The 14,136-nt window shown below is 39.1% G+C and overlaps 1 protein-coding gene across 19 annotated transcripts in view; it reads right to left on the bottom strand.

Moving 5' to 3' along the window:
• Nucleotides 1-14,136, bottom strand: part of UPF2 (UPF2 regulator of nonsense mediated mRNA decay) — a 197,470-nt gene that overhangs the window by 82,838 nt on the left and 100,496 nt on the right. For 18 of the 19 annotated variants that reach the window (XR_006292715.1, XM_043552968.1, XM_043552946.1 and 15 more), the window contains 2 exons: nt 6,228-6,369; nt 610-730 (listed from right to left, as the gene is read on the bottom strand). Coding sequence is in view for 18 of the 19 variants with exons in the window: in XM_043552968.1 (XP_043408903.1) it covers nt 610-730; nt 6,228-6,369 (263 nt within the window). In the remaining variant the exon portion in view is untranslated. Of the gene's footprint in view, nt 1-605; nt 731-6,227; nt 6,370-14,136 lie in introns of those variants that run through there. The other variant, XM_037889321.2, reaches the window with a different exon arrangement.

The following is a 14,136-nucleotide window of genomic DNA, read 5'->3' as shown; positions in this document are numbered from 1 at the left end:
ATTTTGTTTTTCTCCTGTGACATCAAGATCAGAAACTCTGTCTTATTCTAATGTTTAAGAATATGTCAATTAGCCTCTAACCCATCTGGATTTTAAAATTCTGAAATGATAATTGGGAATAGCTCTTTTCATTCCAATATTGCTTTTCAGTATGTGTCCACCATGCTGCAAATCAAATGAGTTTATAGTGGAATCTCTGTCCCTCTGTTTTCCTTCCATTTATGACAATACAAAATTGAGTGTTTCAAGCTTACAGAATTGAAAGAACCGCAATTACATTAGAATTCTTAAAGAAGTTTTAAACTTCCTTCCCGCCCACTTTTTATGTGAAAATAAAGAACTACGCCTTTTCTTCTGAAGCCAGTGGTACAAACTTTGATTATAATGTAAACAATTAAATCAGGATTCCTTGGCACTCTCCCAACTCTCCCCATACTATGGTCATTGGACAACCAACACATAAAACTAACCTGCCAAGTATTTTAATAGTTGGTAGAATAACATTTTAAACGGAAACAGCTTCATTTCAGTGCATAGATCATTAACTTTGTGTTATGCTGGAACTTACTTAGAAACAGAATTAACAACTTTAAGGAAAGGTTGTCTTACCTCCCACCAGTTTTAAAGATTAGATCTGCATTAGGTGCTCCCTTCGGATGCTGGTAACGTGGCCGCCGTTCACGATTAGTATTTGCTGGAGCTGGACGCTGTGCCAGAGACTGTAACATCTCTGTAATTTCATACAAAAAGGTTGAACAGTTTTTGCCTCTTTTTTATTAAGTGGAATTTACACAGACTAAATAGTATAGTAACACATATTTCTGAAATGCGTATAAGCCAATTATTAAAAACGCTCTGATTCATACTTTTATATATTTGTGGGCAAAACTTTCCCCAGGGCAGCCAACTCATGTCCATAACAGATACTTTTAAAAATACTTTTGAAATTGCATAGGCAGTTTTGATATTTCCAAGCTATGCTATGATGTGTACTCTGATTTTCAGCTGCTGCTGGATGTTCAGATAGGAGCAGTTGCCAGCAGTGCTTTTCATCTTTCGTACTTGGTAAGAAAGCTCTGACCTTTTCTTTCCGATACTGGAACCCGCCTTGGTCATTCACTTATGTCATTTGATATTGGACCACTGCAGTGCTATAAGTGGATACCCCTAAAAACTATTCAGAAGTAACACCAAGTGCAAAAGGCAGCTGCCACTTAAGCACTTAAAAATCATTCAGCAAAACTTTCTTTGTACAAGGAGAGAGAAATAATTAACATGACTAGAGTAGACTTCTGGGCAGCTAAAGTAAATGGCTATTTAATTTGATAACCTGTGTGTTTATTAGCATACCATGGTGAGTCTACCTTCATAGACCATGAGTTAGGGGTACATGAACATGTTTAATTGAAAGTTCTTCTGACAGTCTACCTGTGCAAGGATATGCATTGCTCAGCAAACATGAACAGATGGAATAAACAAAGGGGAAAAGTGGACTGATCTGTTAATTAGATTACTCTTGAAAGTCTGCTCTGTCTGGTTCTCTAATCTCTGGTAATCTCATTCAAGACATGTCCAGCATCTGCTAGAAACTACTTGGTAGTGTACTGGTAGAGTTTTGCACTGATTATAGTAATGAAAACTAAAGTCAATTAATGAGATTTCATCATGTTTACAAAAGAGGGAAGTTCAGAGAGTGCAATGGATGCTCCACCTTGCCCATTTATTGTGAAATTATTATTTTAAATGTTTTATCAAAGACACGATGAATATGAGAAACATCCAATTTTGGGGAGGATTTGGTAGCTACTGGTTATTAAACCATGGTATCCATAAAAGAACATAAGAATGGCCATACTGTGACAAACCAATGGTCTATCTAGCCTAGTATCCTCTCTTCCAACAGCAGCCAGTGTCAGATGCTTCCGAGGCAATAAACAGAATAGGCAATTATTGAGTGATCCATGTCACTCGTCCAGTCTCAGCTTCTGGGAGTGAGACATTTGGGACACCCAGAGCATGGTGTTGTATCCCTGACCATCTTGGCTAATAGCCATTGATGTACCTATAGTCCATAAACTCATGTAATTCTTTTTAAAACCCAGTTATACTTTTGGCCTTCACAACATTCCCAGGCAAAAAGTTCCACAGGTTGACTGTGGATTGTGTGAAGAAGTTCTTCCTTACGCTTGTTTTAAACCTGCTGCCTATTACTTTCATTGTGTGACCCCCTGATTCCTGTATTATGTGAAGGGGTAAACGACACTTCCTTGTTCACTTTCTCTGCACTTTTCATCGTACAGACCTCTATCATATCCGCCCTTAATCATCTCTTTTCGAAGCTGAACAGTTCCAGTCTTTTTAATCTCTCTTTGCATGGAAGCTGTTCCATAACCCTAACAATTTTTTAAAAAGAAAAGGAGGACTTGTGGCACCTTAGAGACTAACAAATTTATTTGAGCATAAGCTTTCGTGAGCTACAGCTCACTTTTTGTTGCCCTTCTCTATACTCTTCCCAATTCTAATATAACTTTTTTTGAGATGGAGTGACCAGAACTATATGCAGTATTAAAGGTGTGGGTGTACCATGGATTTATACAGTGGCATTATGATGTCTTCTCATCTATCCCTTTCCTAATGGTTTACAACATTCTGTGACTGCTGCCTCACACTGAGCACATGTTTTCAGAGAACTATCCAACTATCTCTATCTTGAATGAAAACAAGTAATTTGGACCCCATCATTTTGTATGTATAATTGGGATAATGTTTTCCAAGAGGCATTACTTTGCCATTAACACTGCATTTCATCTGACATTTTGTTTCCCAGTCACCAAGTTAGCGAGATCCCTTTGTAACTTTTCAGAGTCAGCTTTGAATTTAACTATTTTGAGTAATTTTGTATTGTCTTCAAATTTCACCACCTCACTGTTCACCTCCTTTTCCAGATCATTTGTGAATATGTTGAACAGAACAGGTCCCAGTCCAGATCTTTGTGGGAACCCACTATTTATCTCCCTCCATTCTGAAAACTGACCATTTATTCCTACCCTTTGTTTCCTATCTTTTAACTAGTTACTGATCCATGAGGACCTTGCCTCTTATCCCGTGACTGCCTACTTTCCTTAATAGCCTTTGGTGAGAGACCTTGTCAAAGGCTTTCTGAAAGTATAAGTACACTGTATTACCTAGATCATCCTTGTCCATACACTTGCTGACATTCTCTAAGAATTCTAAAAGATTGGTGAGGCATGATTTCCATTTACAAAAGCCATGTAGACTCTTCCCCAATATATTGTGGTCATCTATCTGTATGTCTGATAATGCTGTTCTCTGCTATAGTTTCAATCAATTTGCCTGGTACTGAAGTTATGTTTACTGGCCTCTAATTGCCAGGATTACCTCAGGATCGTCTTTAAAAAAGTCAGCATTACACTAGTTATCCTCCAGTCATCTGATACAGAGGCTGCTTTAAGCGATAGGTTACATACCACAACTAGTAGTTCTGCAGTTTCATATTTGAGTTCCTTCAGAACTCTTGGGTGCATATCATTGGTCCTGGTGACTTGTTACTGTTTATCAATTTGTTCTGAAACCTCCTCTATTGACACCTGAATCTGAGACAGTTCCTCAGATCTGTCACTTAAAAAGGATGGCTCAGGTGTGGGAATCTCCCCCATGTCATTTGCAGTGAAGACAGATGCAAAGAATTCATTTAGTGTCTCCACAATGACCTTGTTCCCCCACATTCCACATCCCTCAGATACAAAGCATAGTTCTGGCTATCAGGACGGACACATTATGGAAGTGAACAGCTAGGGGATAACAGGAATTGAGGAGAGGGGATGAAAGGCAGGCAGGCAGCAACTAGAAATATTGTGTATGCACCTCTCAGCCCAGGTATTAAGAGGGTGCAGGTTTTGTGGAGTACAACCAGCACTGAGATAAGGAAAAATAATGAAGGCAGACTGGGTACTGGGAGAGAGCAGGTGGGGAATAAGGACAAATTTTAATGGGTTCACCACATGGCATCAGCTATTTTGAGTGTTACCCTACCTTGTTTTACAGATGAGAATTATAGGAACACAAACAGAAAGACTCTAATCTATATTAGAGAATCATCAATTCTAAATCACTACTTTGACTTTTTAAAAACTAAATGGATTTTTTTTTTTTTTTTTTGTTAAATTACAGTAGGCAGTTTAACAGGCTTCATTTGTTAATTTATTTAACAGACTTGGATTAGCAGCTAGCCTATTCCTATTAGAAAAATGTACATATAGACTTTAGACAATGTTGAGATTTTGTTGGTAACATTTAAAAATTTCTCTCTCCTTACTGGTTCTAGTAATCCTTTAGAAGCTTGAAACTGAAATCTGATATACTCCCTTCCACTACACTCACACGATTGTTATTCTAGGGTTAACTCATGAAGAATAGTAAGCTAATGGATTAGTTTATAAAAATATGATAGAAAAGAGTGAATATTGACTTTGCAAACATATTTAACAGATCAAATTTTGGGCCTACAAAACTGACTTGTCCTTTTATTTGTCTTTGTTATGAACATAATCCTAGTATAAAGCAGTGGAGAAAAATCAACACAGAAAAGAAGAACCAGAGACATTTGCCATCTTAACGTCCTATTGTAAATCTATTACTGCTGCTTGCCTTTTTAAATATGTCAAATGGGAATATTCATGAGAAAATTAAAAAACTGGCACCAGTAACCAGTTTCATTCATCCACCACAAAACTGAGGTCCTTTATTGTTTTACTGCATGAGAAGTGCAATTCTTAACAGCTCACAACAGAATCCTGTCCTAAATGAATTACATTTATAAAGGTTCTCCATACAAATCAACAAACTGATCATGCCAAAACCATGTGCATATTGACCTTAAAAAAAGCCAAACAAACCAGGAACTCTGCATAATGGGAAAAAAACAGCATCACAATATAGAATTTGTTAAGAGTTGTAGTGTAAAATGTGACCACAGCACTCAAGCTGCCTAAATATGAAAAGCTTTTTTTCGTTTTCAGCCTGGGCTTTGCAACAAGGAAGTACCTGGCAAAAGGAAGTTTTAAACACTTTGGGAGGTTTAAAATGGTTTGTTCAAAATCTGTATTCTATTTACAATTTCAGAGCTCCACAGCTATTATGCTTCTGGAAAAATATGATACAGGGGCTCACTGAATTTGGTTCTCATGTCACAGACTTCTGAAACATGTTTTGTATTCCATGGCTTTTATTGGATTAATAGGGTTGTTTTGAATTTAAAATTTCAATTTTACAAACTGCAGTTCATTATTATTTATCAAATACAGAAATGTGACTTACTGCTGTATAACTTACAGCTTATATTATGTTTCAGTTTTGAAGTGGAAATCACCTCTATTAACAGATGAAGAATTGTGGAGGCATTAAATGGAAAAAAGTGATTTAAGGACTAAGAATATCATCCACTTTATTAGGTTTGGCCCTGGTTATGATCAGAGTATGCCAAGGAAAATGGAATCTGATATAACATATTGAATTCACTAGGATATGGCTATATCTGATTTGCTAATTGCTTCATAGGCCTCATTTTGTCTATTCAATATCACTTGAATTAAATATGAATTGATTTGTAAAAGATACATAATTAGTATAAAATATTTATCCTGTCACTATATTCAAACACCCTCCTTTAGAATGCTGAAATGCAGGAGAAATTATGAAATTTCAACTTCAACAATGTCAGTATGAACCAATCACTGCTATTAGCCAGGCTAAGGCAGTCATTTTGATACGTATACTGTAATATGTACTAACACACCTTCACTCAAGTTGTACACAATCCATTTCCCTTGCACCTGGCTGGTTTTTGTTCCTACTGCATTGCAGGTGACAGCACAGACATCATGTGCTAGGCTACAGAGTATCAGATAAACTGCTTTTTTTTGGTATGATTTCCCTAAATGCAACAATTTTATATCTCAAGGTGTATAAAAAGAACTCAAAACTCAGTGCAATATAATTACACTCCCCCATAATGTTAACCTAACCTGTATGTACTGGTTTCACATTCTACTGGGATTCCTAGGGGTTCTGACAACCAGCATTGTGCATGCTGAGGCATACAGCAGAGTGGAGTTGGTTGCAGCAGGGACACATGTCTTGGGACTGAATTTTTATAGATTAATTTCTCTAGGAATAAAACCCTATTATTTTGAAAGATAATTTCATACCCTGATAGTCCTCTTGTTCTTGCCGTTCATTAATATCCAGAGTGAGCTTTTTCATTCTCATTCTCTCCTCTTGCTCAGCTTGTTGTTGATTCCAGTGGTTGGCAGCAAGTTGAGAAGACATTGGCACATTTAGGATCTTAAACTGAAGAAAAAATAATCTCTTCAAGTACATATCATACCTTACTTTACAAAGAACAAAAAGAAGAGACTAATTATATGATAAGAAATGTCTTAAGCTGAATTTTATTATTTCTGAACAACCCTGAAAATATACATTACTGAACAGGTTTCTAGGGGGAAAAGTATGTTCCGTACTTTCATATATGTTCACACACACAAATGAAACACTAAAATCTACATGACTGCTAAATTTTAAAGCCCATTAGATACAAGTAGAATTCTCGATCTGAGAAACAGATATATTTAGTGTAATTCATTAAGTAAACTCTCTCAGTAAGTTTATCCTTGTAAATAAAACTTTTGATACTATCTCCCACAGTATTCTTGCCAGCAGGTAAAGTAATATGGATTGGATGAATGGACTATAATGTGGATAGAAAGCTGGCTAGATTGTGAGGCTCAATGGGTAGTGATCAATGGTTCGATGTCTAGTTAGTCTATCAAGCGGAGTGCTCTAGGGGTTGGTCCTGGGGCCAGTTTTGTTCAACATCTTTATTAATGATCTGGATGATGGGATTAATTGCACCCTCAGCAAGTTAGCAGATGACACTAAACTGGGGGGAGAGGTAGATACGCTGGAGCGTAGGGATAGGGTCCAGAGTGACCTAGTCAAATTGGAGGATTGGCCAAAAGAAATCTGATGAGGTTCAACAAGGACAAGTGCAGAGTCCTGCACTTAGGACGGAAGAATCCCATGCACCGCTACAGGCTGGGGAACGACTGACTAAGCAGCCGTTCTGCAGAAAAGGATGCGGGGATTACAGTGGACAAGAAGCTGGATATGAGTCAGCAGCGTGCCCTTGTTGCCAAGAAGGCCAACGGCATATTGGGCTGTATTAGTAGGACCACTGCCAGCAGGTCAAGGGAAGTGATTATTCCCTCTATTTGGCACTGGTGAGGCCACAGCTGGAGCATTGTGTCCAGTTTTGGTTCCCCCACTACAGAAGGGATATGGACAAATTGGAGAGAGTGCAGCATAGGGCAACGGAAATGATTAGGGGGCTAGGGTGCATGACTTATGAGGAAAGGCTGAGGGAACTGGGATTATTTAGTCTGCAGAAGAGAAGAGTGAGGGGGAATTCGATAGCAGCCTTCAACTACCTGAAGGGGGGTTCCAAAGAGGATGGAGCTAGGCTGTTGATTTAGTTGGTGTTGGTCCTGCTTTGAGCAGGGGATTGGACTAGATGACCTCCTGAGGTCTCTTCCAACCCTAATATTCTATGATTCTAAAACCTTTGCATTTTCTCTGGGTAGCTGACAAAAGGTAAAGTTCTGTCACTCACTATTGTATTAAATCCATTATCCAATCTGTTAAATCAACATATGTACATCACAAGAGCATAAATGTATTGAAAACATTTATTAAATCACAATTTGTATAGGAACCAAGGCACATTTGGACATTCTCCTGGTACAAACTGGACTGTTCAATGCTTTATTTCTCAGTAGAATATCAGTATTGTGAAAATACATAAAAGCAATACTATGAAAAGGTGGCACATGACTGGCTGATAAAGGTTTCCATTGTGTGGGTATCTGGTAAAATCATATAGATCTTGTGCTAGATTCAGATTCATCATTGTTGGCACAGGAAGGTAAAAGCTGCACCTCCCAGTGACATCAAGACTTTCTGCCATTCAAAGGGATTAAACCACGTTTCCACCACTAATAGTCCGTGGTTGTTACACAAGAGAAGAGCAGTTTGTATATCCCACCAAGATTACACAGGAAATCCTTCCAACAGAGGGATTTACTAAGTCATTGAGCAAGTATCCTCATGGTTTGCACTTTCCATTTTATGAACATTGCTTGCCCCGTATTGCCCCCTTGTTGGCGAGAAGATTACATCAACATATGCAGCAGCTATCTCTTCCCCAATGAACTTTCTGCCACTCGGAACCTTGCATGCTGGTTTATGCCTGCAGAACCTGGTATAAACCAGAGGTGAACCTCGTCCCTTGTATCCAAGTTCCTCTCCCCCAAGGTATAATGGCTGTGATTTCCAAAGGAGCCTAAGGGAATCAGATGACATAACTCCCCTAAGATTCTTTCAAAATCCCAGTGTAGCGGGGTAGTCACCCCGCTCCGGCCGTGAAGGGGTTAAAACAGCCCTGCAGAGGGCTGCAGCTGGGGAAAAGGGGTTAAAAGCAGCCAAGCTAGGCTGATTGGGGAAGCAGCCACAGCTGTGGACAGCTTAATTAGGGCCCAGCTGGCCCTTGTAAGAGGGCTGGGGGTCAGGAGCTGGGGAAGTCTCACTCTAGCCTGGGAGTGGGAAGGGCTAGCTGCCTGGGAGCAAGGTACCTGAAGTGGAGCAGTGCTGGGGAAGGGCAAAGGGAGCTGGGGAGCTCCAGCCTGGTAAACCCCCAGGCTGCAGGCCTTGGTAAAGGCCCAGAAAGGTACTGGGGCTGAAGAGGGGCAGCATGGAAATAGGCAGAGGCAGCTGGTCCTACCCCCTTGCCTGCGATGAGTGGCCATTACAGACTGCAGTCTGCCCCAGTGAGCGGGGGCTAGATGATGACTGGCAGTAGCCACTGAGGCAAGGTGGGGATAGAGGGTTGGGGGTTCCCCTGGGAGGGGAGACCCAGAGTGTCGGGATACTGCTGGGGCAGAACCCCAGGGTAAAGGGCACCGGGGTCTGGGAGGGCCAGCGGTAGGCGAGACACCGGCCTGCAGAGGGCGCTCCATATGCTGGGAAAAAGCTAATTCTCAGACAGCCAGCAGGAGGCGCTGCACTGGTGAGTCGTCACCTTGCTACACCCAGCCACTATGCCCAGACGGAGAAAATATTATGGAAACTTTAAAAACCAAACAGAAATAATTTTTAAAGGTTTTCATTCAAAGTGGAAACACTAGCCTTCAGAAAAGCCTGTTGATCCTAAAGTCTGTGAGCACACCTGGGAAAAAGTCACTTGTCCTGCTAAAAGCATCCCTATGTCCACCCTAACTAAAATGGATAACTGACTGTTAGAAAAACGTGTTAAGATAAGCAATTGCAATTGAATAGGAATTATTTTAAAGCCTTTTGCTTGCTTTTGCCAATCTGAGGTCTGTTTTCATGGGAATGGAAATGAATGGCAGCTAAGTTGCAAGATTTCTTGTCACTTACATTAACAAAACTTGCAATGCAAAAAGGTATAGTATCATTGCCTTGTACAGTGGAGAGGCACTGTAAAAGCAAAATTCTCATAGTAAATCCACTGTATTTAATGCAGTAAAACAGAATTACTGTGAAATCTCATAGTACCTATCACACAGCAACTCTGTTCTGGCTGCAGGTCAGTGTTGTGCGCGGGAAATCATTCTGTTGCCAGTGAGTACTCAGACAGCTGCAACATTTGAAAAACAGTTAATTTATGGAGGAAAAGTCAACCAACTGTTGGTTGCAACAGTTAAGACAGGCTACTACAGACCTGGGAAAGAACTGAAACATCTTTGTGTGACACTGTCAACTATAAGCTCATTTAGATGGGAGAGGAAAAAAAGGAAAAAGTGTTTTGAATAAAATCAGAAAACAGTGTAGGGATTACCAAGAATTCTGGATGACAAGTTCGAATTTTAAGAGCCTCTTAAGTTAACAGATATAAGAGAAAAGCAACCAAGGAAAACAGAAAAAAGATGAAATCTCTATAGACATCCAAAGGAAAAATATAGACTTGAGCCGTGTCAGCTTCAAACGAACTAAACAGATTCACAGATATCAGTAATGAGTACTACCCAGATAGTTAACTAGTGAACTTATTGGCAGTGTCTAAGGCTACAAATCACTTACTAACGCAAGGGCCTAGTGGTGGCACAGTCTTAATACACAGGAAATCTGGGTTTTGCTTCTTGTCCCATTCTCCAAGTTAAATCAGGCTAGCAGGGTTCTGTGAGGCAGGATGCTCAGAATAAATGGGAAGGGAGTATGAAATTTAGATGGTGAAATGAAGCAAGAAGGGTTCTGGAAGGCTGTAAAGTGGTGATGAACAACTGATGAGACGAGTTAAACTCAGAGGTAGGCAGGCACATTGACCAACCAGAGCCCTGATCCATCAAAAACTTCAAGGCCCTTCAGACAGACAGCTCCTTCTAGGTCCCATATCTCCCCAAAAGACTAACATGCATCCTCCCTGCCCAGGAGGGCACATGTTAGTCTTTTGGGGGAGATATGCTACATATTGCTACTCTTCTGCTCTTATGGTACACTAATGGCTGATGCTTCACTAATGGCAAAGTCTTCCTGGACGTTGGGATCTGGGCCCAGCATTTGGAGATGATGTGCATCCTAATAATCCAGTATTAATCCCACTACTGGAAGGAGGAACAAAACGTACTATCACCATCAAGGAGTGCTTTGTTATGTAGAAAAAATAAAATTCCAGTTACCAAGACTAGTCTCTTCTGCAGCTCAGATAAGATAAACAGAGTTCAAACCAGATCTACAGAACTACAGAGATTAGGCTCACATGGTGATGAGATGGTGGGACATTACTACTACAGTTTACTTCAAATAATCTTAAATAAAACTGAAGGAAAAACCATACAATTTTTTTCGCAAATTGTTGTCCTCATTAATCATATGTAATTGCACAACCCCAGATGGTTTCCCTCGGTGGAAACACAATGGGTGAACAGTTTCTATGCTAGAGTTGGACTCTATACTTACTCTGTAATGGCTAATGCTGATTGTTAAGTTTGGTAGTTGGGAACATAATTTACTGGAAAGCCACGTTTGTCTGTGGCAGGGCTGATCAACTGCATTAATCTACTAAAAAAACCTATTTTAAAATAATATGTATATAATATACATTACTTGTGTCAAAAGGCATAAAATACATATAGCAATATTTTGATAGCAGTCTTGATATCTATTAAAGACTTCCCTTACTTCAAAAATCAGTGTATATTCTACTCACACAGGTTTAAAATTCACTTAGTACTGTATGAAGGAACACAATTATTTTCTTTTCAACTCCACCTCTTCTCTTCTTATTTTTCTTTTAAAACTGACTACTAGGGTATGTTTTTTCTGAACACAAATTTGTAGACAAAGAAGTCTTTCATTTACTCAATGACCAAAGTATTCTATAAGGCAACACATTTTACATTTCTAGAACCACCAAAAAGAGTTTTGCCAGGAAGAGCCTACTCCCAAAAGCAAATATTGAGGGTGGTGGTTGGGAAGATTCAGAACAAGATCAGCTTTCTTTTTCAAACCACAAAATGCCAGCACCATTTTCCTCTCACACATACTATGATGCTCCCAAAAAACTTAATATTTTACAAAATTCCCAGCTAAATTATCCTGAAACAGTTGAAAAGAGGTCATAATGAAGAGTTTCCCAAGATCTCTGATTGGTTCATTAATGACTACAGTTAAAGCTTTGAAAAAAAAAATCTACAAATTTAAACTTAATACGCAACTCCCAAGAAAAAAGAATTCAAGAAAATGCTTTTTACATGAATGCCAAGGAAATAAAAAAAGTAAACTGTTACTGTTACTACTAAACCCAGATACGTACATGCACACACAAGTAACTCTTATTCTTTACTAAAAGTAATTCAAAATGTAAAGCACAAGTCAACCCATTGACATGAAAACAGAATTCTCAAGTTTGGAATTAGACTTGTGATCATAGAAGTTGGTATATAAAACCTTTTACCAGTTAACAGATAGGATTTTATTGATCACTTTTCATACTCAATAGCACAAATACTATGATGTATATATTTGGGAGTTAAATGTTTGATTAAATAAAACAGACACCATGATCAGCTCCTGCATGAATGTACACACAAAAAAGTAAAGTTAATATACAAGTATCTGTTTCCCCCCCCACTAGCACTATAAAAATATATTACTACCATTCCAAGCAACATAACTAGTTCAAGAAAAGAGGTCCGAAAATACTGTAAAGGGAAATAAAAGGGAAGTGGTATAAAGTAATTTTTTTAATCTACACACAAAATTGTGGCCTCTCTCGCCTCTCAGAAAAGATTTAACAGATGCTAAAAGTGATGTCTCATATGAATAATATCTCATAACTTCTAAAAAAAAAACTCCTATACATTAGTCAGATCATGGCCTTAAGGAACACTGTGTATTTTATGATGTGTTTTCCTTTTATTGTGCGTCCTCACTTAATAAATCATAAGATTCAGTAATTTGCAATGTGTCTCCAAGTCTATGCAAGTTAAAGTGTTTCTACAGTCTTTGCCTGAACCATTTTTCTGTCCCCTAAATAACTTGGACTCAATTGTTTCAATTAAAATATTTTTCTCTAAGACCATATTTCCCAAACCACGAAAGCCTCAGTCTGTGCCGAATGTGTAATGGAATGCTAAACTGCATCATATTGTTCAGTCAGTAGGTGGTGCTGTGTGTAAAATACCTTATTTAAGCTAAACTGCCATATCTGGCAGAGCATTAAAGGATCTTATGATAAACACATCTAGTGCGTATAAACAAGCTGTGTAGCCAGTCCATCTCTGATACAGGAGTACAGGACATAATGTCAGGAGTATATTAAGAAAAGAATCAGAAGGAGAACAACAACAAAAGGTTGAAGGATCTCATGTCATTCTTCAAAGCCCCAGAGAATTTCAGCTTTGACAAATCTTCAGAATGGACAGACTGGAAGCAGTATTTTACAAAATTTCAAATTGCAAACAAACTCCACAAAGAAACTGGAGATATACCTGTATCTTCTCTCATTTATGCTAGGGGAAGCAAGCAGAGCGCATATTTTTAAATCCTTTGACTTTCCTGAAGACAGTCACAAAGATGACTATGAAAGGGTTCTGGCTATGTTTGATGGATACTTTCTATCCCAAAGAAATATGGTTTATGAGAGAGCATGTTTTCATCAAAGAATTAAAAAACCAGGAAAAAGAATGGTGAATGTTTTAGAAGAGTTCTGGACACATTGGCTGAAAATTGTGATTTTGGGAATGCAGTATCAGAGACAGTCTGGTTATTGGGTCAACAGATAAAAACCTGTCCAGCAGCTAAAGTTGGAGAGATTTAACCCTAGCCAGAGCTATACAGATACAAAGCAGTCACAATTAGTCAAACCGAACAAAAGGGCAGGAGCAATTTGAAAAACCTGAAGCTAGCTTAGAACCTGACAGACACTTCAGTGTTAAAAGTCATTATTATAAAACTCCTGAGGCAAGGAGAGTGAGAACTAACAGGAGGGACAAATTCCAGCCTACATGCACAAGGTATGGAAACAGTCATATCCCAAGAGATGATGCATGTCCAGCCAGAGGCGCACGTTGTAATATTACATTAACGAAATATGGATTTTGCAGCTCTCTGCCACACCAAAGGATTCAGGGAGTTGACTCATATTACAGACAACTAAGACCCATTGTTTCTGGGATCTATCACTTGTGATGACAGAGCCTGGCTGGAGAATGAAACTGAATATTCATGGCATGACTGACTTCAAAACTGACACAGGAACTAAAAGTCACAGTCATCTCAGAAGGGACTGAAGCTTTGTCTATACTGGAACTTCACTGGCAAAACTTCTGTTGTTCAGAGGTGTTAAAAAACCACACCCCTGAATGACAAAAGTTTTACCAACAAAAAGCGCTGGTGTGAACATCCTGCCAACAAAGCTGCTGCCACTCAGAGGAGGAGGTTTTTTGTCAGCAGGAGAGCTCTCTCCTGCAGGCAAACAACAGCTACACTGAGCACCTTTAAACAGCGAGGCTGTAGTAGCACAGCTGTGTCGCTAAAAGG

This window comes from Chelonia mydas, chromosome 1 (genome assembly GCF_015237465.2).
Source record: "Chelonia mydas isolate rCheMyd1 chromosome 1, rCheMyd1.pri.v2, whole genome shotgun sequence".
In the NCBI taxonomy this organism is placed as follows: Eukaryota; Metazoa; Chordata; order Testudines; family Cheloniidae; genus Chelonia; species Chelonia mydas.
Note: the sequence above shows the minus strand (reverse complement) of the source record. Positions and strands in the feature narration are given on the sequence as shown.